Here is a 26,199-nt window from a genome sequence, read left to right as displayed (position 1 = left end):
TACAGTTCACAATTCCATCTTTATGTAATGCAAGCAACATTTAATACTTTTGGGGAAGGAACAACGTGACTAAAACAGCTTCAAGGGGGATGTGGCCTGACAGACAACTCTGGTCATATTACACATGCTACAAATATCCCTGGGCTGACATTACAGCCAGGACATCATAAAGCATGCGTTCTAACGGCCCAACCAGGAACACCCAGCATTATCTAAAGTAATGGATCAAGGTAAAATAACAACGTTTCTTTAGTGTGTATCTATCTGGTATAGATACATCAAAATGTACTGTGGTTCTTCAAAGTCTTTGTCTGTGTTTTACTCATGGAAGCTCTCCAAGTTTGACAGGTTGGTGGACAGGTTGTTAAACAATTGAAATTACATATTTTGGCTAAGAAATACCATCAGCAGAAAATAAGCTTGACATTTGGTAACCTGTTGCTGATTAACATTGATTAATAAGTCATATAAGAGTTTGAAAGGAATACAAATCATTGCTTATTAGTAATCCACATTTTTACCTGTTATACTATACATTATTACTTAGGAAAATGGCCTTGATGAGATTGAAATGTGTTTTTATTTGACTTATTTCACAGCCTTGGATATAGAGCGATGTGATTTGGAGAGTAGGATCAACAATACTACTCACCACACTGACCAGAATGGGCTTGACCGGCTGATAGTTAGAAGGGGCCTGCCCTTCACCATCACTTTGCACCTCAGATCTGGGAGTCAGTTCGAAGCAGGCGTCAGCACCTTCAGGCTCATAGTAGAGATAGGTACAGTACTGTGGGCACGATACAAAGACCTCATTAGGATTGGAACATTCAGTATTTTGTCAGCAAAACTGTATGTATGTGAATTTACATTTACAGTGGGGTCTGAAATTATTGACACCCTTGATAAAGATGAGCAAAAATTATATAATAAATCCTTCAAATATTTCAAGTTGGCCATTTTAATTGATAGGATTCATATTAAGATTAGCAATGGCCATCTCAGTCTCCGGACTTGAAACCTATTGAACAGCTTTGGTTTGAATTGAAGAGGGCCGTCCATAAGTACAGACGAAGGATATCAAGGATCTGGAAAGATTCTGTAATAAAGTCCTAAAGGATTCAGTTGAAGTCCTCAAACCTTCCCAATGTGTTCTCCAACTCATAAAACTATTTAGAAACAGGCTCAGTGCCGTTTTCCCCGCAAGGTGAGGTATTGAAAGGGATTGAAAACTAGGGTGTCAATCATTTTTACACCTACCTTTTTGAGAAAAATCTATATAATGTTAAACAAAATCTCTTTCAGCAATTCTCTCAGCAGTCTTAATATAAAATCATATAATTTACCAATTTATTTGAGCAAACAATACAGCTCAGTATTTGTATGATTTATTATATCATTCTTTCTCATCTTTATCAAGGGTGTCAATAATTTCGGACCCCACTGTAAATGTAAATTCATATACATTCATGTAAATTCACATACATACAGTTTTGCTGACAAAATACTGCATTTCCAAGCAAGGATACTCCAACTATCTGTCAAAATTATTTTTCTTGTGCTTTTTGAGGTGGAATGACACAAGTGTCAATAATTTCAGACCCTACTGAATGTCTACGGCATCGAGGGGAATCATCTCTTCGGTTTCTCTTTTCCTCAGTGTCTACAGGTGACTTGTCCTAAAGGCATAATTCTAATTGATGTCTTTCAACAGGGCCGTTACCTAAAGAGCAATCAGGCACCAAGTCTACCTTCAGTCTGACTGACTCTGCATTAAAGACAGCCTGGAGTGTGTCCACTAATAGTCCCCCTGGGAATGTAGTCTCTCTGTCTGTGTCCTCCCCTCCTGATGTCCCCATTGGACTGTACTCCTTGACCTTGGACCAGGGCCAAAAGGTCAAACTGGGGGAGTTTGTACTGCTGTTCAATCCCTGGTGTGCCAGTAAGTCAGAGTGTTTCGTTGCACTGTCATTAGACCAGGGAGCTCTGTAATAGATCTCGTCTGTAATCTGCTTGTCTATTTTTCTTGGCTACAGAGGATGCAGTATACATGGAGGAAGAGAGAGATAGGCAGGAGTATGTGTTATCCCAGGCTGGTCTCATCTACAAAGGCACAACAAAACGAATCAAAGCCTCCCCATGGACATTTGGCCAGGTATGTTGTGGTGCTTCCACAGAATAATACATTATATAATGCACATGTAGCATGCATAATTGGAATTTGAATTAGTTGAACTATGTACAGTATGACAAGCCAGGATGAATGTATATTTATCCCTGTCTTCCGGTTCTCCCTCTGTAGTTTGAGCCTGGGATGCTGGACATCTGTCTGAAACTCCTGGATGAGAATCCTAAATACTCGTCAGATGCCGATGCAGACTGTTCTGGAAGGAGAAACCCGGTTTATGTGACTAGGGTGATCAGTGCCATGGTAAGTGTGAGCACTGAAGTACCAGGATGTGGCTGTGCTCAGACTAAACATCAGGCACTATTGACTGCAATACATCAATATAAGAAAGTAATGATTTTATCCTTGTGTGTCAGATCAACAGTAATGATGACAAAGGTGTGCTAGTGGGGAACTGGTCAGGTGACTATGATGATGGCGTGAGACCCTCTCACTGGACAGACAGTGTTGCCATACTACATCAGTGGGCTGATAACTGCTGCCAGAGGGTTCGCTATGGCCAGTGTTGGGTGTTTGCTGCAGTAGCATGCACAGGTAAAAGCCAAATAACTGTGTTCAGAGTGTGCAAAGCTGTCATCAAGGTAAAGGGTAGCTACTTTGAAGAATCTAAAATATATTTTGATTTGTTTAACACTTTTTTGGTTACTACATAATTCCATATGTGTTATTTCATAGTTTTGATGCCTTCACTATTATTCTACAATGTAGAAAATAGCAAAAAGAAATAAAAACCCTTGAATGAGTAGGTGTGTCCAAACTTTTGACTGGTACTGTACATAAAATAGTGAATGTATATATTTGTCTTGAAGCTGCAAGTACTAGAATACATATTTTGTCTGGTCATGAGGTTATTTATAGTGCATAGCTTCAATGGAAACTGTCAGGACTGTAATCTGCCGCTACTTGTAATACCTTCAGTGCCTTTTTTTATGTGCCAAGTGATAGGAAGGTGCTGATGTGTGACTTCTTCTATCCACAAGTTTCTCGTGCTCTGGGTATCCCGTGTCGAGTGGTTACTAACTTTGGATCCGCTCATGACACGAACAGCAACCTACTGATTGAGTTCCTGTATGATGAGGATGGGAATGATATATCTGATGATTCCGTATGGTGAGAATAAAACTCTTAAGCGCTGCTGACACAAAAATGCTCTATATGATCGTGAAACAATGTTACAATGTACCCGTGTTATACACTTTGTTTCAGGAACTTCCACGTGTGGGTGGATAATTGGATGGCTCGTCCTGATCTTGATGCAGGCTATGATGGCTGGCAAGCAAGTGACCCCACACCACAAGAAAAGAGTGAAGGTGACCCTGCAAATGTTAATACACAAAAGTTATATTTCAAGTCAGACACCACCGTGTGCATGAAAATGCTTCATAGATTAAGCTGGCACTATTATCATGGCCAAAGCAAGTAATTAATTAACTCACACTCTAGACACAGGCCTCTTAGGTGTCTTAGAATGCAATACTATCTGTGTGATTATGCCTGTTACTAGGTATTAATCCACTCAGCTGGGAGTATCTAGGTCACTTGTCACACTATCTACCTCAACTAATTTAATGCAAGGTGCAACCAGTTAAGATGCATGGTAGTCTGATGTAGGCCTATCTTCAGAGATATCCAGAGACAATTGTTGAAAGGGAAACGTTTTATGATGTGTTACTTTGTCTGGCATGTACACTCTCACAACAATTGCAGTACAACAACCCACTCCATGTCCTTGGTTATTCTATCTGACAGGAGTGTTCTGCTGTGGCCCTGTCCCTCTGAAAGCCATTAAAGAGGGGGAACTAAACCTGAAGTACGACGCCCCGTTTGTGTTTGCTGAGGTCAACGCTGACGTGGTCGAGTATGTGAAGCTGACCAATGGTAGGATAGTAAAGATGGGGGGATCGTCCATAGATGTGGGGCACTTTATTAGCACCAAGGCTGTGGGCAGTGACGAGAGGCACGACATCACACACCTATACAAGCACCCTGAAGGTAGGTCACATGTCTGCAGGACACATAAAATCAGACTAGTCTTTGTAAATCTGGGCTAGAGCTGCATTATAACTTCTGGTGGCTTTCAGGTTCTTTGCAGGAGAGAGAGGTCTTTGAGAGAGCCAAGCATCACCATGAGCTCCAGCAGAAAGGAGAGGAACCAGGCCTGAAGGTGAAGATCAAGGTGTCCCCTGACATGGACATTGGGGCAGATTTGGATGTGTTTGCAGTCGTCACAAACAACACAGAGGCTGACAAGACATGTCGTGTTATGTTTTACGCCCGAATTGTGTCCTATGATGGCAAACCAGGTGCCAATTGTGGATTTATTGAAGACTTAACCATGGAGGTTCCCACTGGAAAAGGTCAGGTTTCATTAGTTTTACTTCGTGCCATCTACAGTATTAGCCAGAAACATGGAATGTATATGTTTTCCTGACCCTGCTGTCTTCTGATCTGTAGAGAAGCGCCTTCCCCTAAGACTGGAGTATGTTGACTATGGTGACACCATAACGTCAGATAGGCTGATTCAATTGGTTCTCATTGTCATCGAATCAAGTCCCAGGGAATTCCACAAGGCAAAGAGGACCATTGTGCTGGAGAACCCAGATATAGCCATTAAGGTATTGGTTATTTTCTTTACCAATTATTTGTAGAAATTGGGATGTTAAATCAAATCATTCAAAATGTTTCCTTTCCTCAGATAAAGTTGATTACTTTTGTGTAATATTTACACTACCGTTCAAAAGTTTGGGGTCACTTTGAAATGTCCTTCTTTTTGAAAGAAAAGCAAAAAAAAATAGCTTTTCTTTCAAAAACACAGACATTTCTAAGTGACCCCAAACTTTTGAACGGTAGTGTAGGTATTCGGAGAGGGTATAATCAGCATGTCTAACATGTTCTCCTGCAGCTCCTGGGAGAACCCAGAGTGAACCAGAAGCTGTCTGCACAAATCTCACTACAGAACCCTCTACCAGAACCCCTGCAGAACTGCTTCTTCAGTGTGATGGGAGCCGGTCTCACAGATGGAAAACTCCTCATACAGAAGTATACAAACAGTGCTGACACACTGGATCTGTTCAATATTAGCTTGATAGCTTTTTTAGCCACTAGTCAGCAAAAAATCTCCAAATATGGAAGTACAGTTGTAGTAGGCATGATTGTAAACTCACTTCAAGGCCACATATCCTTCTCACATTGGAAAATACTAGAGGTCCTCTCATATAGCCCACCAGTAAACTATGCTCTCTGCCCACGTCACTGTATCCTTCCCTCTCATGACCTTCCTGTTCTCTCTATTCTCCCTGCAGTGTTGGAACTGTGGGTCCACAACAAGAGGCCAAGTACACAGTGGAATTCACACCTACTAGCACCGGGTCCAGGACCCTAACGGTAGATTTTGACAGTGACAAGCTGAGCAACATCAAGGGATACTTGAACATTGAGATAAAGGAATGAATCATTTAACGGCCAACGACACTAATGCCATTATTATTTTTTTTTTAAGAAGAGATTTGCCACATTTCAATTGCACTGCCTTACAGTATTTGATGACATCTGTACTTTTGCATGCTGTAGCACTTAGATGAGCATTTCTAATTATTCAAGAAATACAAATATTCGATTTGTTTCACAGAAATGTGAATGACCTTTTTACATTTGTAAATGCTGTGAAAGTCCATTGTTCAACATCAGATAGCGCAACAAATCTGTTTGCACTGAATCAGAGACAAGTGTTGTGTAGAAGTAAAGCCACCTGTCGGAAGACGCTGGTTGAAGTTGATCAATTCAAAATGTCCACCTAAAAATATAAAACAGACTCAATGTATCAACGTCACATTAGTCAGAGTATAAACCAGTCTGGACAGCTGTAGTCAGAGTATAAACCAGTCTGGACAGCTTTTTTTTCCAATTGTTCAATTTTATTTGTATCCATGGATTTGTTTTGTTTTTACTGAAAAACTACCGCTTTAGTACATCATCTGCAAAACATAATTTCTTGGGGCAGATGCCCTCCTATTACTCCTACTGCATTTGGTAACATTGACAAGCACTTATCTCCCAGGATCCATAATCCAAACTAAAGAGATGGCAGAAATCAGATTGTCAACCATCGTAAAACTGAGTTAACGATTGACTCCTGAGGAAGGAAGGACTGCAGTGGTGACAATGAACCATGAGCCAGTTCAGATTCTGCTACTCTGTCAAGTCTGAATAATTGGTGGCAAAGCATAGCCCTGAAAAGCATCAGTCTGCTAGTTAGTTTGACATTTGTACCAAGTGATGCAATCATCTGGGAAAGAGAAGAACTCATCAAAGACCATTTTATGGACACGTGTTTCTAAGTGACTGTAAGTCAGTGTCTCCATCTGCCCCACGTTTGCTCTCATAACTTCTATCAACCACATGTCTGAGGGCTAAAATATTTCACATTGGATTGAGAAAAACTACCACATGGTTGTAACGGTATCGACTGATGATTGGTATGCATGACAATGCAAAACATGTTTGATGACAGACCTGAAAAGTGTTGAGCTGGAATAATGGAAGATGAAAATGTCACAACCAAAATATAACCTACATAGAAAAACACCCCCCCCCCCCAACATTACAAAAATCAACCAACTTTAAAGCCATTAAAATAAATGAGATGCATCTCTTCATAAAGATCTAGTGGGTGTGTGAGCCACCATCCCACCATACGAGCACATAAACAATGCAGAAAAATGGGGATTGGCTGATGACCAACACTTCTCTTCTTTCCAACGCAGAATCAGTTAGCTGGCGTTCGACTGACATTCATAATAAAAACAAACAGGAGAAATTTGTCCAAGCTGGTGGAACAGAATCGTCAACAACCATTGTCTCCCCCACCAGGGATGTCCCCAAGCTCCCACTGTCCCTCTGAGCCTCTCCCTAGGGTTCAGTAGCAAGAGAGCAGGTTCAACAGTGTGTGCCCTGGCAAGAGGCAGGGTATGGCAGGGAGCTCAGTCGGTGGAGAACAGGTCTCCAGCAGAGGGTAGAGGAGCCAGACCTCCCGTCACATTGGGCAGCAGAGAGAGGTCAGGCAGGCTCTGGATGTGGGACTTGAGGTCCTTGCGCACCTGTGTGACCCGTGCCAGCTTCTGTTTGTACTCCTGCAATACAAAGAACGCTACTGATGTCAAACGGTACACAATTCAGATGGGTTCACTGAGTACTTCTTCTAAACAAGCCATGTAAATTACATAGCTGCTGTAATTTTATAATGGGAACATAAATATTTCCACATTCTAATTACTTGTTTGTAACAAGAGACAAGTAAAACAGTGATTTAGATGGTTTAGACATGCCTCCAGTTTCTTCTCCCTCTCGGTGAGGGCTTCCTTCTGGCTACCGATATACTCTGTCAGCATGCGTGCCAGCTGCCTCCTGTCCTCCAGCTCAGCAGCCAGACGTCCGTTATACTCAGCCAGCAGTAGACAGGCCTCATCCACCGTCTTGGACAGTTTATCAGCTGCCTCCTTATCTATAGGGTCAGGGTGAGTCATGTCAAACAGGGTGGAATGTTGCCTTAAGCACAATATCGTAAACTATTTAATTCACCAAATTTAAGTTTGAAAAAATAATCCCTTCGCCTACAATACACATTGAGTTTGGAGATGGGCGGGGACAAAAGTTCACCTGTGCTCCAGATACCACAACGACTCCCTCAGGACTTACCAGTGATCTTCTCTAGCAGGGACACATCCTGCACCTCCTGTGGCAGAGAGGCAATCTTCTGGCGCACAGCAGCATCACCCGAGGCCGCATTCTCCAGGTCCTGCAGGGCTTTGACCAGCTCCTCCGTCTGAGGGGAGGATGGGGGAAGAAGTGAAGGGTGTGTGAATACCAAAGCTCTGAGTATCAATCTCCAATTTTCAATCTGGAGAATGTTTCTAAAACACAATTCACAACCAAAGTACAAAAACGAGAATTTTCCAAATCATGAGTCCATTGGACATTATGGATCACTGACACCTAGTGGAGAGTTGGGAGATAATTACAACTAGTGTGAAAAGCTGTCACATTGCAGTGTAATAAGCAAAGTACTGGTGGATGGGCTAAAGACATGGAGTTGTGTTAGTTATGTCTACCAGCTGTGGCCCTGAGATGTCTGAATCCTGTGGGGACATGTGGCCCCTGTAGTCGTCATCTTCTTCCTCTTCTTCCAGCTCCTGGATTTTCTGATAGGTCCGTTTAGGGGCCTTCTTCTCTTCTGTATAAAAAATACCACAGATTTATACAAAAACAACCAATTGGAAGTTGATGTTGCATGGGAATTCTGACATCCAAACACACACACACACACGAAACATGCTGTCACCAGTCAGTCATCTAGTAAAGCTGTACTGCTACATCAGTGATAACCTAACTGACCGTACCTGTGGGTTGGTGTTGGGGGCTGTTAGAGTCTTCGATGGCGAGCTTCAGCTGCTGGATGAACTCTACCTTGTAGAGGCTGCGCTCCTGCCAGATAGTGAGCAGCCTGTCCATGGGCCTTCTACAGCCATCATCAGCCTCTCTGAGGGAGAGAGAGAAAAAGAGAGATTTACCATGAAATTCAACTCTTCCTAGCCAAGCAACTCAATAACTTATTTGATACTCTTGGTTATTGTCTTGTTATACTGCAGTAGCAGTGTACTCCACTTACCAATGTTTAGAAGCAGTTTAATGTCTTACCGATGTAGCTAGGCCAACCCTCCAATGCAAACACGGTATACTAAAACATAGGCCTGCAGCACAAGTCTCTTAAAGGAACATTTCAGTGCGAGAGAAAAGTTTAGCTCTGAAACTGTATCATCCCAGACCACATACCTTGCAACATGAGAGCAAGCATCAACAAGGACTGTCTCAAAGTCTTTGGCGAACTCTGGACCTTTCTTCTTGCTGTTTTGAATCACATCATTGGCAAGATAAAGGAAAGTCAACTTCCTGCTGCTTTTTGCTGAAAGACAAATACAGAAAGTAGACAAGGTAAATAACAGTGTTTGGCATACTTCAAGTGACATTAACGTTTCAGTGTGCAACTAGCTGTGGTAGACAATATTGTCGAGGTGGCAACGTTCATAAGTTCTCTCACCTTTCTTCAGTTCTCTGTGCCATACTTTGACGATGAGCGACGAGTGTTTGCGATGATGAATGATCCACAGAGACAGCGTCTGAACGCTCTGCTGAGAGTTGCTGAGCTCCGAAAGCTTCTTCTCCAACGCAGATTCAGAAAATGATGACATGATGTGCCCAGAGAGGTCTTGCTTTGATATGCCTCACCCCACAACTGTTTCTTGGACGTTAACTAAGGAAACTAGCAATGTCATCAAAAACAAAAGTTCCAGACAGTTAGCCATGCAACCTGCTAATGTTATGCATGAAACCCCCTAACGTTTGCTACCCAAACGTCTGTTTGTCCATGCTTCTCGAGTCTTCCTTAATTTAACTACCTACAAAAACGTGTTCAATTAATTATGCAATCGCCTTTACATTGATGAGTTCGCAATCTAGTTAACGTGTTTACCTCGCTATCTAACGTTAACGTTATAGTATCTATTTACAAATAGCCATCTAGAAAGTCCTAGCTAGATAGCGTTAGCCTAGCGAGTTAGCTAACCTATTCACTGGCTTTGTTTTCTCTCTAGCTACTCTGGGATACTAGTTGCAAGTTCATTACCAATACATCCATTCACAGTCTAGTAAATGTGCGTTTCAATACACATATATGTCGCTATACCGTCACTCCGTTAGCCAGCTGTCTTTCTAAAAGTCTCTGGATCTCTTCAAAGATGGCCGCTTGACCTTTCACCCGACACAGTCACACCGTACAAAATCTGTTCGAAAAACGTTGCAGAGTAACTGGTGAAATTAGATCATTACTTGAAATATTATCAAATTATTGTCACGTGTAGCTATATTAAACGACATACATTTACATGCAAATTAGCTCGCTAAATCAACCGCTGTCGGTCAAGTATCATCATGCTTTGCTAGTGGGGGAAAACGACAAAGATACAATCGTACCGTTTCCTTTAGCCAGTTTTGCAGGTCAAAAAATTGAAGTGTAGCGAAGTGAACTTTGACCCCAAAATATGTTTAAATATAATTCATTTACAAGTATTAACTGCACCAAAGCAAGCAAGCTAGCAAACAAGCATGGTAAACACAGCTATGCGACGCAGGATAATGACGTAGCTACAGGGAAAAGTGACGCTGGTGTGACAGCCAGCTAGGACAGTCTTCATTCAGTTTCAGTGCTGTATCTCGAAAGGAGTTCGTCTCAGATGTCCGTCACAAAATATTTACCAACAAAGGTAAGCTAATTTGAAGCTTACTTTGTTAGGTTACTCTTGCTTTGGCATTTAAGCATTCCATTAGATAGCTAGCTTTCTGTCTATCTAACGTTAACGTTACCTTTAGCAAGGATGGCCAGGCAAAGTTCTGTTTTGGGGTGACGAGCAAAGGACCAAAGTTAGGCCTATACGATGAACATTTAGGTAACTGAAATATATACCTCTAAGCTATTATTCTGATAGTCAAAATAATTTGAATGCATTGAGCATGCCTACTGCTAAACTGCATCCCAAAACAGTTTATGATCAAATGACCAATATCATCATTCTCTCTTTCAGTGAGTGACATCTGTCTTCAAAGAATGGACCATCAGATTGATGACCCAAAGCTTGCTTTTGCTTACCTCCGTCCAGCCTGTGTGCTCCTGACTCGTGAGCCCACGGTGGGCAATGTGGAAACCCTGAGCACACAGCTGAGGCATGTAAATCATGGAACTCTGCAGCAGCTGCAGGACTATGTCCTTTTTCCTCTCCGCTTCATCCTCAAAATCCCTGGCCCCAAGCGGGATGGCTTGATCCAGGCTGTGGCCGAGGCCATGGGATATGTCCTGGAGAACACCTGTGTACGGAGCTGGGAGACGCTGAGGGACCTTCTCTCAGAGCTCTGCCTCTGCCTCTGCTCCCCCACGGACCCAGGGAAGCCAGCACCTACCTCCGAGGAGCTGAGAGCTGCAGTACTGAGGTGCCTGGATGCTCTGCTCCATGCAGCCTATGGTGACGTGGTCTTCAAGCTGTTTGAGCCCACCATGCTGCCTGGCCTTGGGGCTGCTATCTCCCTGCTGCTGGCACTGGGAGAGCAGGAGAAGTCCCGCACCGTGCAGGCTGCTGCTCTGAAATGCCTGCAGGCCCTGACCCTCCAGTGTGACTGTTCTATGGACCATGTGTTGGTGGATCAGAAGGAGAGGCGTATCCTAGGCAGCACCATGGCTTCTTTCTTACCTGGGATCACCATCGCTGTGAGCCGTGTGATCACTGGCGATATGAGACATGGACATGCTGTCACAGTTAGGGCCATTAAGGTGTGGTTCAAGACAGTGGGATTGGTGATGGCTGACGACCAGCTTCAGAACACAGGGACTGGGGAGAGACAGCTGTGGGAACTGGGGAGAGTATGGGAGCTGGTAGTGCAGAGAACTCAGGACTGGGTGCGAGACACCTCTGGGAGGCTGGCCTTACTGTTAAAAAAGATAATCTCCTGCACCTCAGCTCATCAGCACTGGAGAGTGAGGCTTGAAATGGTGAACTTCTCAGACCACCTCCTGGCCAACTGTAATTCCTCCCTGGGTGAGTGTGTGGGCCCCCTCCTGGAGGCTCTGGTGGGGGCTGTGAACGATGAGGAGCCCACTGTGAGGGAGAGGTGTGAGGCTGCCCTGAGGGAGGTGGCAGAGAGGCATCAGAGCTCAGATAGTAACAACCAGGCCTTTACTGACGTTCTGTCAGAGAACCTCCACTCCCTGGCCACCTCGCTGCCGCGCCTCATGAGAACGTCTGATGACCAGCGTAAGGTGTTTGTCCTCAACGTGTTCCTGGGCTACCTCAAAATCCTGGGCCCCAAGGTGATAGTGGTACTCAACTCGGCGGCCCACCTCCAGCGGGTGTCCAAGGCCCTGATGCAGGTGTTGGAGTTAGACGTGATGGACGTACGCATCGTGGAGGAGAGGAGCTCTGCCGTAACTGTGGAGACGGGGCCCGGGCCACATGGGGCACATGCTCAGAGGAAGCACTTCCTCTACTTCACAGACGAAAGAATCTTCTCCCTGCTCAAGGAGATCTGCAGGGTGTTAGGTTACTATGGGAACGTCTATCTCCTAGTAGATCACTTCATGGATCTGTACAAGGAGTCATCGGTCTACAGGAAGCAAGCTGCAATGGTGCTGAATGAGGTGATCACAGGAGCAGCAGGCATCGGTGTGGCAGGAGGCCAGGAGAGGCAGGGAGTGCCCAGTCAGGAGGACCTGAAAGCAGTAGTAGAATCCATCATAGAGGAGTACATCTGCCTGAGCCACTGGCACCTGCCAACCCTTATTGGTGAGGAGTCAGACAGAGGGGAACAGGAGCAGCAAACTCAGTTTAGTCTCTTCTCCATATCTAATGGGGTTGAAGGGAAAGGGAATCCCCTCCAGTTGGTCCAAGCAGTCCACAAGAGCTCCAACATCCACGAGCTGAACAGCAACATCTGGCAGATCTGCATTCAATTGGAGGGGATAGGCTGCTTCGCCCAGGCCTTGGGGATGGACTTCCGTCTCATTCTGATGACATCACTGTACCCGGTTCTGGAGAAGGCCGGGGATGAAACCCTGTTGATCAGCCAGGCAGCGCTGGATGCCATGTGGGACATCAGCCAGGCCTGTGGATACGCCTCCCTGAAGGAGCTGATCAATGAGAACTCAGATTACCTGCTGAACGACGTGTCTTTGAACCTCCAGAGGCTGGGTGTCCACCCCCACGCCCCCAGGGTCCTAACCGTCATGTTCAGTCACTCCGACCCCAGCTTGCTGCCTCTGGTGGGGGACATAGTCCAGGACGTGCTGCTGGCTCTGGACATGAGCTACGACGAGACGTCCCCTCTGTTCTGCACTGTGCTGCACTCACTTATGAAGGCTCTAGGTGAAGTTTCCACATCCACTGAAATGTTTTCCCTAGTTTATAACATTGTTATCACCATGTCATGGCATGCTTTTGAATTGGAGAACTCAGTGGAAATTGAAACGCAGGACACAAAATGACAACCTTTAGCTAACACAGCCTAAGTAATACAATCTTAATCATGTTGCTTTTCCACTACAGCGAGGTGGTTCCCCTCTAGTGTTGCGGGAACAAGTGACGCTTTGGGAACCAAGAAGGTGTGGCGCGAGCAGGACCAGCTGAATGTGCGCCAGTTTCTCCTGGACTACCACAAACAGAAGGAGCTGGCAGTGGGCATCGGGGCAGAGGAGGAGGGCACAGAGCACCCAGGTTAGTTAGGGCTCTCTCTGACTGCCACACTATTCCCCTGAAAACAAAGTTCTCACATTAATGATGCACAACATTAGCACTGTGCTTGGTGAAGGTTCTCAACACTACTGTGCCGTGTCAGACCTGAATAAGTCATTGAGTCATTGCACTGCTTTTTAGGCATCGGGACGATTTTGTGTGGTGTGCTGCTGTGACAGTTAGTCATGTTTCAAAAATATCAATTAAAAACAGTGCAACAGAAATCAGAACCCATCAGTGTTATGAGTCGCTGGGTTTCTAGCACTGAATTCAAACGTGTATTATTATTTTGATTTGAATTCAGAGCTCCCACCAAGCATGGACTGTGAAGAGGATATGGATGGTCCTGATGTGAAAGTTGAGCTTCCAGCCCACATCACCATAGCTAAAGACGTCATGGAGCGCTGCATTCACCTGCTCTCAGACCCCAGCCTGAGACTCAGACTCAAGGTAGTCCTCTAGATTCTTTTGAATTCAAAGATACTTAGCTTGAAATCTAAAGACCAGAGAGTTCAATAAAATATAAGCCTCTGCCACATGTTGCTGTCACGTGTGCTCACTATCTCCAATTCTGTGAGTCCTGACCCAGGTTTTTGATTTGGTTTGTTGCAGGTCCTGGATGTGTTGGAGCTGTGTGTGTGTGTGCTAAGTCAGAAGGAGAATGAGCTACTGCCCATGGCCCACCGCTGCTGGCCTGCCCTGCTGCTCAGACTTACTGCTGATGAACCATTAGCTGTCCTCCGAGCCTTCAGGGTGTCTATTTCACTACTGCTCTCACCTTCACTCAGTTAAATAATAATCATTTCCTGTTTACATAATACATAGTTGATTGCATAATTAGGAAAAAGTACACATGGGAATTAATTTGTCAGTCAGGTCCATAAGTATTTGGAAAGTGACACAATTTGCATAATTTTGTCTCTGTACGCCACCACAATGGATTTGAAAGGAAATAATCAAGATGTGCTTTAAGTGTAGACTTTAATTTAAGGTTTTGTCAAAAATGTTGTATGAACCGTTATGGAATTACAGCCATTTTTATACATAGCCCCCCAATTTTAGGGGCTCAAAAGTAATTTGACAAACTAACATAATCATAAATTAAATTGTGAGTTTTAATATTTGGTTGCAAATCCTTTGCAGTCAATGACTGCCTGAAGTCTTGAACCCATAAACATCACCAGATGCTGGGTTTCTTCCCTGGTGATGCTCTGTCAGGCCTTTACTGTCTTCAGTTCCTGCTTGTTCTTGGGGCGTTTGGCCTTCAGTTTTGCCTTCCTTCAGCAAGTGACATGCATGCTCAATTGGCTTCAGGTGATTGACTTGGCCATTGCAGAACATTCCACTTCTTCGTCTTAAAAAAGTATTGCGTTGCTTTCGGGTCATTGTCCATCTGCACTGTGAAGTACCGTCCAATGAGTTTTGAAGCATTTGGCTCTATCTGAGCAGATAATATAGGCCTAAACACTTCAGGATTGATCCTGCTTCCTTTGTCACATGCTTCACAGATTTTTTTAAATTATTTTTTTACCTTTATTTAACTAGGCAAGTCAGTTAAGAACAAATTCTTATTTTCAATGATGGCCTAGGAACAGTGGGTTAACTGCCTGTTCAGGGGCAGAACGACAGATTTGTACCTTGTCAGCTCAGGGGTTTGAACTTGCAACCTTCCGGTTACTAGTCCAACGCTCTAACCACTAGGCTACCCTGCTGCCCCAGATGAGGTGTTATGCTTCGGATCATGAGCAGTTCCTTCCCTTTTCCATTCTCTTCTCTTCATTCTGGTACAAGTCGATCTTTGTCTCATCTGTCCATAGGACGTTGTTCCAGAACTGTACAGGCTTTTTTACATGTTGGTTGACAAACTAATCTGGTCTTCCTGTTTTTGAGGCGTGCCAATGGTTTACATCTTGTGGTAAACCCTCTGTATTTACTCTAGTGAAGTGTTCTCTTGATTGTTGACTTTGACACAGATAGGCCTGCCTCCTGGAGGGTGTCCTTGATCTGGCCAACTGTTGTGAAGGGGTTTTTCTTCACCAGGGAAATAATGATTCTGTCACCACAGTTGTTTTCCATGGTCTTCCGGGACTTTTGGTGTTCCTGAGCTCACCAGTGCGTTCTTTCTTTTTAAGAATGTCCCAAATAGTTGATTTGGCCACACCTAATGTTTTTGCTATCTCTCTGATGGATTTGTCAGCCTAATGATGGCTTGCTTCACTGGCAGTGACAGCTCTTTGGACTTCATATTGAGGGTTTAACAGCAACAGATTCCAAATGACACTCTTGAAATCAACTCTAGACCTTTTATCTGCTTCCTTTTTTAATTTAAACCAGACAAGTCAGTTCAGAACAAGTTCTTATTTACAGTGACGGCCTACACCGGCCAAACCCGGACGACGCTGGGCCACCCAATCACGGCCGGTTGTGAATAAGCCCGGAGTCGAACCAGGGTGTCTGTAGTGACACCTTTAGCACTGAGATGCAGTGCCTTAGACCTCTGCGCCACTCAGGAGCCGCGAGTGTAAATGAACTAATGAGGGAATAACACAGACCTGCTCATGGAACAGCTGAGAAGCCAATTGTCCAGTTACTTTGGGTCCCTTAAAAAGTGGGCGACCACATATAGAAAGTGCTGTAATTCATACACCATTCACCCGATTTGGAATACTCAAATTAAAGCTGAAAGTCTGCACTTTCAGCTCATATTCATTATTTAATTTAAATTCCAATATGCTGTGGTAGATAATAATAACTTGGTCAATGTCCAAATATTTACGGACCTGACTGTATACATATGATTCACCTAGAACAGTTGGTATTTATAATGATGTATTTCTCTAGGTTCTGTGCACATTGGGGGAAACCTGCAGAGATTTCCTGAGGAAGAGGGTGTCTAAAGAGGTGATCCCCAAGCTGACTGCCTGGCTGTCCAAACAGGCGCCAGTGAGTGCCAGGGCTGGCCCAGTCTACAGCCACACCCTGGCCTACAAGTTACAGCTGGCTGTGCTGCAGGGCCTGGGGGCTCTCTGCCTTCATCTGGACCTAGGTAGGCACTCAGCTTTATTTTCATAATTTTTGGGGGAATGTTAAAACGGTAACGTTTTTGGCCACTAGGTGCCACTATTGCACTGTTATGGAATTACACGGGTGTATCCTATAGACTGCATTGAATGGTGTATGTTCATGTACATTTCCCCAACCAAGCTCCCAAGGGAGACAGACATTGCTGCTGCCTTAGTCCAGGGATATCGAGACACACAAGGCAGGGCCAGCATGGCCTCCCTCTCAGTATTTATTTTCAGTGTTCACCTCTTGATTCCACAGAAAAGAGGGGGATAGGTATACTGGATCAAATGAGTTCTGAAATAATCCCATTTATCTTTTCAAATATGCACCAATGTTTTCTGACACAACGAGCAGGCTGGTTTTTCACCGTCTGGGTTGAATTGCCAAATAAGAAAAGCTTTAGCAAGAAGCGAGAGCTTATTTTGAAATGAGGTTTGAATGGCAGCCCAGTTAGGAGCTTAGGGAATACGTGTCTGGGATCGGGGGAATGGGAAGGGGACTACTACAAAGTGATGGAGTTGCCATGGTTATGAAAGGTACTGAGAGTGGGGAGTGGATGTGTGAAATCCGGAGATGGCGGCAGGCTGCTGTGAAATTCCCAAGTCATTTCAGTATTTTCTTTTTTTCTCAACAGTATCTCCATTTTCTTTTTTCTTTTCCCATTTTTTTTTTCTTTTCCTTGGTTTTCCTTCTGGTATATATGTGGTATATCTGAGTTGTATTTGCAGGGGACTCCGATATGGATGCTGTAACGGAATCCTGCTTGCCCTACCTCAGCTGTAGACAGCCACCCAAACTGCAAGAGGCCTGTCTGAGGTATATTTGTATTGCAATAATAAATCTAGCTGTACAATTAAAATCCTGTTTTTATCTGGTACCATCTCCTTATCATGTCTGTACATTGTGATTTATCCCATATCATTTATGACCTTATGTTTTAGAGTAAGCTTTCTATTGTAATTTTATTCAGTTGAATTGATCTATGTGCTATCTCTATTCTGTGTAGTGTCTTCCTCCGCCTAATAGAAGTGGATCCTGATGCCTTCTGGTTGACTCTGAACGAGCTGTACTGTCCCTGCTCCTACAACCCACCCCACCCTGACCTGCAGCCTGTGGAGCTGAGTGGGATGGGCCTCCCGAGGAATGAATACACAGATAATGTCTTGAAACTCCTGGAGGACTTTGCCTGAGGACACACAGCCAGCAGGGATTCAGATCCAGTGAGCTGCACTGATGAACAGTACCCCAGTCATCCACCCGTCTGTCCCCAAGCCGGGAAAGGAACACTACACTGACGACAGCCTCAGGAGAGCATAGCTTGTCCCCCAACCTCTTTTCAGGGACTCTGCCTTGCAGACTTCATCCTATAGTTTAACAGTGACTTTGAAACACAAATGTTAAGTGCTGATTCTGTTGTGTTGGGTAAGGGTGTACATATTCCAATGTGCTCCCAAGGGATGGAGAAACGACCAGTATTTTGAATGTAAAGAGAGAAAAAAAGGTAGTAATTAATAGTCCTCTTTTTAATAAACAATTATTGTTTTTTTTATTATAACAGAAATGTATTTTTCCTGACCTCTTCGTTGTAACTGCTTAGCCTATCATACAAGTAGCTGTAGCAATCTATGCCATAATTGATCTTTTCTACCGTAAGTAGAATGGCAGAGCTTTCATTTGCCTGCAATTCCACCTTTTTTTAAATGTATGTTATTTTTTATTTATTTTCACCTTTATTTAACCAGGTAGGCCAGTTGAGAACACCTTTATTTAACCAGGTAGGCCAGTTGAGAACAAGTTCTCATTTACAACTGCGACCTGGCCAAGATAAAGCAAAGCAGTGCGACACAAACAACAACACAGAGTTGGTTTCTCAAATGATTGCCTCGCCTGGTTCACCAACTACTTCTCTCATAGAGTTCAGTGTGTCAAATCGGAGGGCCTGTTGTCCGGGCCTCTGGCAGTCTCTATGGGGGTGCCACAGGGTTCAATTCTTGGGCTGACTCTCCTCTGTATACATCAATGATGTCGCTCTTGCTGCTGGTGAGTCTCTGATCCACCTCTACGCAGACGACACCATTCTGTATACTTCTGGCCCTTCTTTGGACAATGTGTTAAGAACCCTCCAGACGAGCTTCAATGCCATACAGCTCTCCTTCCGTGGCCTCCAACTCTTAAATACAAGTAAAACTAAATGCATGCTTTTCAACCGATCACTGCCTGCACCTGCCCGCCCATCCAGCATCACTACTCTGGACGGTTCTGACTTAGATTATGTGGACAACTACAAATACCTAGGTGTCTGGTTAGACTGTAAACTCTCCTTCCAGACTCACATCAAACATCTGCAATTCAAAGATAAATCTATAATCAGCTTCCTATTTTGCAACAAAGCATCCTTCACTCATGCTGCCAAACATTCCCTCGTAAAACTGACCATCCTACCAATCCTCAACTTTGGCAATGTCATCTACAAAATAGCCTCCAATACCCTACTCAATAAATTGGATGCAGTCTATCACAGTGCTATCCGTTTTGTCACCAAAGCCCCATATACTACCCACCACTGCGACCTGTACGCTCTCGTTGGCCCCTCTCGCTTCATACTCGTCGCCAAACCCACTGGCTCCAGGTCATCTACAAGACCCTGCTAGGTAAAGTCCCCCCTTATCTTAGCTCACTGGTCACCATAGCAGCACCCACCTGTAGCACGCGCTCCAGCAGGTATATCTCTCTGGTCACCCCCAAAACCAATTCTTCCTTTGGCCGCCTCTCCTTCCAGTTCTCTGCTGCCAATGGCTGGAATGAACTACAAAAAACTCAAACTGGAAACACTTATCTCCCTTACTAGCTTTAACCACCAGCTGTTAGAGCAGCTCACAGATTACTGCACCTGTGCATAGCCCATCTATAATTTAGCCCAAACAACTACCTCTTCCCCTACTGTATTTATTTATTTATTTTTTTATTTTGCTCCTTTGCACCCTATTATTTCTATTTCTACTTTGCACATTCTTCCACTGCAAATCTATTCCAGTGTTTTACTTGCTATATTGTATTTACTTCGCCACCATGGCCTTTTTTTGCCTTTACCTCCCTTATCTCACCTCATTTGCTCACATCGTATATAGACTTATTTTTCTATTGTATTATTGACTGTATGTTTGTTTTACTCCACGTGTAACTCTGTGTTGTTGTATATGTCGAACTGCTTTGCTTTATCTTGGCCAGGCCGCAATCGTACTTGCCTAACTGGTTAAATAAAGGTAAAGTAAATCAAATTAAAATAAACAAAAGTACAGTCAATAACACAATAGAAAAATCTATATACAGTGTGTGCAAATGGAGTAAGGAGGTAAGACAATAAATAGGCCACAGTAGTGAAGTAATTACAATTTAGCAAATTAACACTGGAGTGATAGATGTACAGATGATGATGTGCAAGTAGAAATACTGGTGTGCAAAAAAAAAGTAAATAAAAACAATATGGGGATGAGGTAGGTAGATTGGATGGGCTATTTATAGATGGGCTATGTACAGCTGCAGCGATTGGTTAGCTGCTCAGATAGTTGATGCTTAAAGTTAGTGAGGGAGATATAAGTCCAATTTTTAAAAAAATTGGAGCAGCAGAGAATTAAAAGGAAAGGTGGCCAAAGAGGTGTTGGCTTTGCAGATGACCAGTGAGCTATACCTGCTGGAGCGTGTGCTACGGGTGGGTGTTGCTATGGTAACCAGTGAGCTGAGATAAGGTGGAGCTTAACCTAGCAAAGATGAATAGATGACCTGGAGCCAGTGGGTTTGGCGACGAATATGTAGCGAGGGCCACCCAACGAGAGCGTACAGGTCGCAGTGGTGGGTAGTATATGGGGCTTTGGTGACAAAACGGATAGCACTGTGATAGACTGCATCCAATTTATTGAGTAGGGTATTGGAGGCTATTTTGTAGATGACATTGCCAAAGTTGAGGATTGGTAGGATGGTCAGTTTTTTGAGGGTATGTTTGGCAAAACCGTCCAGAGTAGTGATGCTAGTCGGGCGGGTGCGGGCAGCGATCGGTTGAAGAGTATGCTTTTAGTTTTACTAGCGTTTAAGAGCAGTTGGAGGCCACAGAAGAAGTGTTGAATGGCATTGTTTGGTGATTTGTTAACACAGTGTCCAAAGAAGGGCCAGATGTATACAGAATGGTATCGTCTGCATAGAGGTTGATCAAGGAATCATCCGCAGCAAGAGCGACATCATTGATATATACAGAGAAAAGAGTCGGCCTGAGAATTGAACCCTGTGGTACCCCCATAGAGACTGCCAGAGGTCCGGACAACAAGCCCTTTTATCGATGGCGGTTATATCGTTTTGTACCTTGAGCGTGGCTGAGGTGCACCTGTGACCAGCTCGGAGACCGGATTGCACAGCGGAGAAGGTACGGTGGGATTCGAAATGTAACTTGGCTTTCAAAGACTTTAGAAAGGCAAGGCAAGATTGATATATGTCTGTAACAGTTTGGGTCTAGAGTGTCACCCCCTTTCACAGTGATGAGGAGTGGTCGTTTGACCGCGGACCCATAACGGATGCAGGCATGAAGGCAGTGATCGCTGAGATCCTGATTCAAGTTGGTCAGGATAATATCTATGAGGGTGCCCATGTTTATGGATTTAGGGTTGTACCTGGTGGGTTCCTTGATAATTTGTGTGAGATTGAGGGCATCTAGCTTAAATTGTAGGATGGCCGGGGTGTTAAGCATATCCCAGTTTAGGTCACCTAACAGAACGGCTTCAGCTTCCCATCTTGGTTCCATTTTTCCTTTGATAACCAGGGGTCATGGTCATTCCACACAAACCTCCCGTTGATTCACACAAAACAAATCCGCCACTTGCTGCACAAACGCCTGATTGAAAGTCCTAGCGTGATTTTGAATACAACTTGAAGTCCACTGAGGGTTGAAGTGTAGGTTAGAGCCCTGGCTTGTTTGTCAGGTCTTGTTAAGACTGAGGGGTCTGGAAGCCTCTCCGTGACATAATGAATGTGCATGCTGGGGAGACCGGAACAGGGTTGCCACATGTGCTTTGCGTTGGCGAGGGAGTGCTTCATCTCCACCATACTTTGCTATTTATCCAGCTGCCAACGCTGACAATAGCGCCATTACTCATCAGCCATGGAGGCCCTGCCTGGCAGCCCATACAGACACAGCCAGGGACGGGGTGAAGCGATTTCCCTCCAACCACGCTTGATAATTTCATGCAGCAATGGTTCATATTCTGTTAATCATCAAATCATCTGACAGCCTAGCTTGACTGATTAGGCAGGCACTGTTTGGCACACCTAAGAGTAAAGCAGTTCAGAGATTACATACTGTAAGACTCAATTTGTTGATTACTCAGGATGCATGGGTGTGAGGAAGGAGACTGGCAAGAGGAAATGTATGACTGCCTTATGAGTTGACTGTGATGAAGTATTCTGGCTTTGAATAATAATGTCTCTACAATGGCAGCATACAAATCAGTGTGTGTTAGCATATAAATAATTGCAAGGTCAGATGCTGACTTTTCATGATGAATGTAATACAAACATATTTTCCATCATCAACGTCTCAAGCCCGTACATACTAGAGGTACTAAATAATGAAGTTACTCTGAAGGCAGTTCGCATTCAAGTCACAATAAATAGGTAAATAGGTTCATGTACAATTGATTTAATTTGATAAAGGCATACATTTAGTGCGAGACCAACAACCTAGAAGAAATTCTAAAATATACATTTTTATAATGATTTCATACAAAACATTAAAGCAAAGTTTAAGAGCTAGAAACAGTTCCTTTAATCCATGTCTTTCACAATGCCACATTCAGTCTGTAGAGAAAGCAGAAAACACCACAAACAGGTTTTATTTGATAAACATTGGTTTAGATCTGGTTGCGTGGAAATCATACTTGAGAAGAAACTCTTCAGTGACCAAATTATATTTCTCCATGAAGTTGCCCATAGAGAGACAGCAAATGAACTGCTCCGAAAAATAAACAAGTATTCTCTATCTTACTTTGGCTAAATCAAATGCAACATAGAAACGGAGAGTAACTTAAGATATTAACAAACCAAAATGAATTAACAAAGCAACAAGTTAACTGTCCAACTTAAAACTGTATCTCCTCATGGATGGTTGAAAAACATTTGAAGAAAACATGTTGAACATGCGCTCACTTTGTCATTTTATACAGTAATCTATAGAGTGTGGACCATCTAGAGTAGGGGTGTCAAACATATGGCCCGGATCCGGCCCGCGAGGTGGTCCATTCCAGTATTTCAATATACTTTAAAATGACTAAAACCAAATCAAAACTGTGTAAAAATTATAATGGATCAACATTCATACAGTTTCTTGACTAGGTCCAGCTCGCTGATATTCACAGAAATAAAAGCTAGAGAGTCAGGGAGCGTCATAAATTCCCAAAACTATGGATAGAGGACTGTTTTTAGCTAATTTTGACGGTGAGGAAATATAACCAATTTTCAGTGCTGCCTTCTGGACCTCGTTGAAAATGGAATGCGGCCCCCGGGGAAAAATGACTGTGACACCCCTGATCTAGAGGGTTGTGATATAGATAGAGGGGGCTGGGACTGGGAGTGGAGCTGAGGTGTTTTTGGTGGGACATTGTTGCGTTAGGGCAGTGTAAGGGGAGATGAGAGAGGCCAAGGTATAGGACTGGGGTGGCACCAGAGTCCATTTGGTGTGTGCATGTTGGGCAAAGGGCAGGGGTACGCAACAGGGGAAGCGGTGTGTACAGAGACTTTAGTTTAATCATGTATGTTACAGCTGGGGTGGTTGAATCAAAAGTCTCTACACACTGTGGTCCTCCAGGACTGGACTTGCCCATCTGGGGTGTAGGACAAGGTTGTAGCTTGGAGCTGAGGCCGGAGCAGATTAGGGAGGTTATGGGTGAGCTGTGAGGCTTAGAGGACAGCTGTCAGTGCAGTCAGTAGCGCTGTCACCCTCAGCAGACCTCTTCCTCAGCTCCCTGCCAGTGCCTGTTGGTTTGTGGTGGCCTGCTGGCGAGTGCTTGCCATGCTCCGGCTGGTGGCCGCTGCCTGCCAGAACCTTGGTGTCCTTGGTTTGAAAGTTGGCCCCATGGTGGCGCAGCGCCGGGTTATGGTTGCTCTCTGGCTCCACCTGCAGGTAGGCCCTCACCTTGTGGTGGCGAGCATTGCTATCGGTGTCGCTGAAGTCGATCACGCGGCACTCGTACGTGCCCTCGTCAGACGGCTTCACGCTGGACAGACGCAACTTGTGGGAGATGTTGCTCCCAGCAACCTTTACCACCTGCAATAGACAGAGAAAATATATTGGTCTATTATTCCCAAGAGAGAAATGATACATTTGGATTCCTGACAGGCTATCCTTTCAGAGGAAATATGCTCACTTCAACCCTAATTTGCCAGCCAGATACATTTCTCCTTCCACTCTGAAGATTCTAAGTGTCTATATCTGTTGTTAATAATTTTCCTAGAAAACAAACGTCCTTGTGCATCCCCACCACTTCCCCCTCTGTCCCTGCATCCTGTGTGTGTGTGTGTGTGTGTGTGTGTGTGTGTGTGTGTGTGTGTGTGTGTGTGTGTGTGTGTGTGTGTGTGTGTGTGTGTGTGTGTGTGTGTGTGTGTGTGTGTGTGTGTGTGACAGCCAAGCTGTCTGATCCGAATGAGGCTGGCAGCCGGCTCTGTAATGAGATGCTAGCTGCGTTGCCACAGATGCACCACAGTACACACTTACAGAGCAGATGCACCTCCTCCTCCCCAAGCCCTGTACTGCTGGCAGCCCCACCGAGCCCAGGGGGAGCACAGCCACCCGGCCACTGCACTAAACAAAGCCGCCTGGCAACCAAACAGATTGAGGGGGGATGTGAGGAGGCACACACACAAATTACATGTACACACAGAGTCAGAACTTCGTTCCCATGTTGCAGAGAGATCTGTTCCATTTGTTCGCTAAAACAAATGAGGAGTTGCTGTGGCCCTACATACATACAGAACACCTTTACTTGTTAGGGGTCTAATAGTTCAGTGGCTTATAAAACCTGTTAAAAATCTATTTTATCGTGTCAAATCTTAGATAACACAAAGTGATCACATACTGTGGGAAAGTCAATGGTTGTGACACACCAGGGTATAAATACAGTTTTCTATATATCAGCTTCCTCCCACACAGGTAGTGTAGCCAAGGCTGATGATTAGTCTGTGGTTGTGCATCTCTGTTATCAGCCCAGAGTCCTCTAAGCTCAGAGAGAAAATCACAAAATCACATTCAGCCTTGAGAATAAAACCAATAAAACTGAGCAAAATAATGTTGCTGGAGTATAGTTAGTAGGTCTGCATGGTTTAGTATAATCTCAGCATCTTCGATTTTACATCAATAGAATATGAAAATGATCTGGTTGATGCCATCAGCTGTATTTGTGGGGAAACATGAAAGGCTAATATCCATATCCATGTCTGCTGGAACCAATGACTATGGGCTGGAACCCGCCGTACCATTTTACCGGCTGAGCGACTCCGTACCGTTATACCGGCTGAGCGACTCCGTACACGTTATACCGGCTGAGCGACTCCGTACCGTTATACCGGCTGAGCGACTCCGTACCGTTATAACGGCTGAGCGACTCCGTACCGTTATACCGGCTGAGCGACTCCGTACCGTTATACTGGCTGAGCGACTCCGTACCGTTATACCGGCTGAGCGACTCCGTACCGTTATACCGGCTGAGCGACTCCGTACCGTTATACTGGCTGAGCGACTCCGTACCGTTATACCGGCTGAGCGACTCCGTACCGTTATACCGGCTGAGTGACTCCGTACCGTTTTCCTGGCTGAGCGACTCCGTACCGTTATACCGGCTGAGCGACTCCGTACCGTTATACCGGCTGAGCGACGGCCCAGTGGCGTCCTCCTTTACACCACAGCTGTTGGTTTCATTATGGTTAGTCAGCAGCAGCTAGTCAGCCAACAGGGACATTAACCAGGGAGGAATGCTCAGATCAGAGATAGGCTTCATCTTCTCCTGAAGACGAGAGAGTAGAGGGACACGCGCAGCAAGCTGAAGAGCCGCTGTGCGAGCACAGAACTAGCCGTTAACAAATCATTACCCTCAGCCAGGCTGGCGGCAACAAGGCACTACCTGGACAGATGAGCTAACAAAAGTTCTACTGACTCCCCGATCATTCTCCAGCAAGGAGCACACAGTCTCTCCTTTTTTAACCCTTGTGTTGTCTTCAGGGTCAAAAATGACCCGCCACTATGTTTAACAGCAGAGAAAACCCCCTAAATGATACTTTTTAAACTTGAAATTTGATGACTTTCCTGGGGTGACCCCAACATTAGAAAAAGTGAAACATCACCTTTGTTCATATTTCCATGAAAGCTGTACACCACCAGGTTTTTTTTTTTTGACCCGGCAGTTATACAATAATTTACACACCACAAAAGAAAGAGACAAAAAGAGACAGACAGACAGACAGACAGACAGACAGACAGACAGACAGACAGACAGACAGACAGACAGACAGACAGACAGACAGACAGACAGACAGACAGACAGACAGACAGACAGACAGACAGACAGACAGACAGACAGACAGACA

The 26,199-nt window shown here is 44.5% G+C and overlaps 4 protein-coding genes across 7 annotated transcripts in view; 2 read left to right on the top strand and 2 right to left on the bottom strand.

The window, feature by feature from the left end:
• The first annotated feature begins 123 nt into the window (after positions 1-123).
• On the top strand, positions 124-6,797 carry LOC115102296 (protein-glutamine gamma-glutamyltransferase 2-like). The gene is made up of 13 exons (XM_029622100.2): positions 124-230; positions 600-782; positions 1,715-1,942; positions 2,037-2,155; positions 2,303-2,431; positions 2,545-2,722; positions 3,169-3,298; positions 3,395-3,498; positions 3,938-4,180; positions 4,270-4,545; positions 4,643-4,803; positions 5,091-5,227; positions 5,491-6,797. Exons 1-13 carry the CDS (start codon positions 221-223, stop codon positions 5,636-5,638), a joined length of 2,046 nt encoding a protein of 681 aa, XP_029477960.1. The 5' UTR covers positions 124-220; the 3' UTR covers positions 5,639-6,797.
• LOC115102297 (regulation of nuclear pre-mRNA domain-containing protein 1B-like) lies at positions 6,081-10,351 on the bottom strand. 3 transcript variants are annotated; one of them, XM_029622102.2, is made up of 8 exons: positions 10,214-10,351; positions 9,282-10,023; positions 9,017-9,146; positions 8,584-8,723; positions 8,296-8,417; positions 7,883-8,009; positions 7,513-7,688; positions 6,081-7,317 (listed from the first exon to the last, which is right to left on the bottom strand). In XM_029622102.2, exons 2-8 carry the CDS (start codon positions 9,430-9,432, stop codon positions 7,168-7,170), a joined length of 996 nt encoding a protein of 331 aa, XP_029477962.1. In that variant the 5' UTR covers positions 9,433-10,023; positions 10,214-10,351; the 3' UTR covers positions 6,081-7,167. The 3 variants fall into 3 exon arrangements, with proteins under 3 accessions (XP_029477962.1, XP_029477963.1, XP_029477961.1); XM_029622103.2 differs by having other exon boundaries at positions 9,282-9,503; positions 9,927-10,350; XM_029622101.2 differs by having other exon boundaries at positions 9,282-10,350.
• Positions 10,352-10,379: 28 nt separating this feature from the next.
• On the top strand, positions 10,380-19,096 carry tti1 (TELO2 interacting protein 1). Of its 2 annotated transcripts, none has more exons than XM_029622098.2 (8): positions 10,380-10,503; positions 10,822-13,149; positions 13,330-13,497; positions 13,820-13,965; positions 14,128-14,268; positions 16,357-16,561; positions 17,310-17,397; positions 17,588-19,096. In XM_029622098.2, exons 2-8 carry the CDS (start codon positions 10,845-10,847, stop codon positions 17,769-17,771), a joined length of 3,237 nt encoding a protein of 1,078 aa, XP_029477958.1. In that variant the 5' UTR covers positions 10,380-10,503; positions 10,822-10,844; the 3' UTR covers positions 17,772-19,096. The 2 variants fall into 2 exon arrangements, with proteins under 2 accessions (XP_029477958.1, XP_029477959.1); XM_029622099.2 differs by lacking the exon at positions 10,380-10,503 and adding an exon at positions 10,528-10,686.
• A 3,147-nt stretch (positions 19,097-22,243) lies between these two features.
• LOC115102293 (V-set and transmembrane domain-containing protein 2-like protein) overlaps positions 22,244-26,199 on the bottom strand; it is a 29,642-nt gene continuing 25,686 nt past the window's right edge. Inside the window, exon 4 of the mRNA XM_029622094.2 lies at positions 22,244-23,887. Coding sequence (XP_029477954.1) covers positions 23,501-23,887 — 387 coding nt within the window. The 3' untranslated portion in view covers positions 22,244-23,500. The remainder of the gene's footprint in view (positions 23,888-26,199) is intronic.

This window comes from Oncorhynchus nerka, linkage group LG20 (assembly GCF_034236695.1).
Source record: "Oncorhynchus nerka isolate Pitt River linkage group LG20, Oner_Uvic_2.0, whole genome shotgun sequence".
NCBI classification, from domain to species: domain Eukaryota; kingdom Metazoa; phylum Chordata; class Actinopteri; order Salmoniformes; family Salmonidae; genus Oncorhynchus; species Oncorhynchus nerka.
This window is presented reverse-complemented; position numbering and strand designations above follow the sequence as displayed.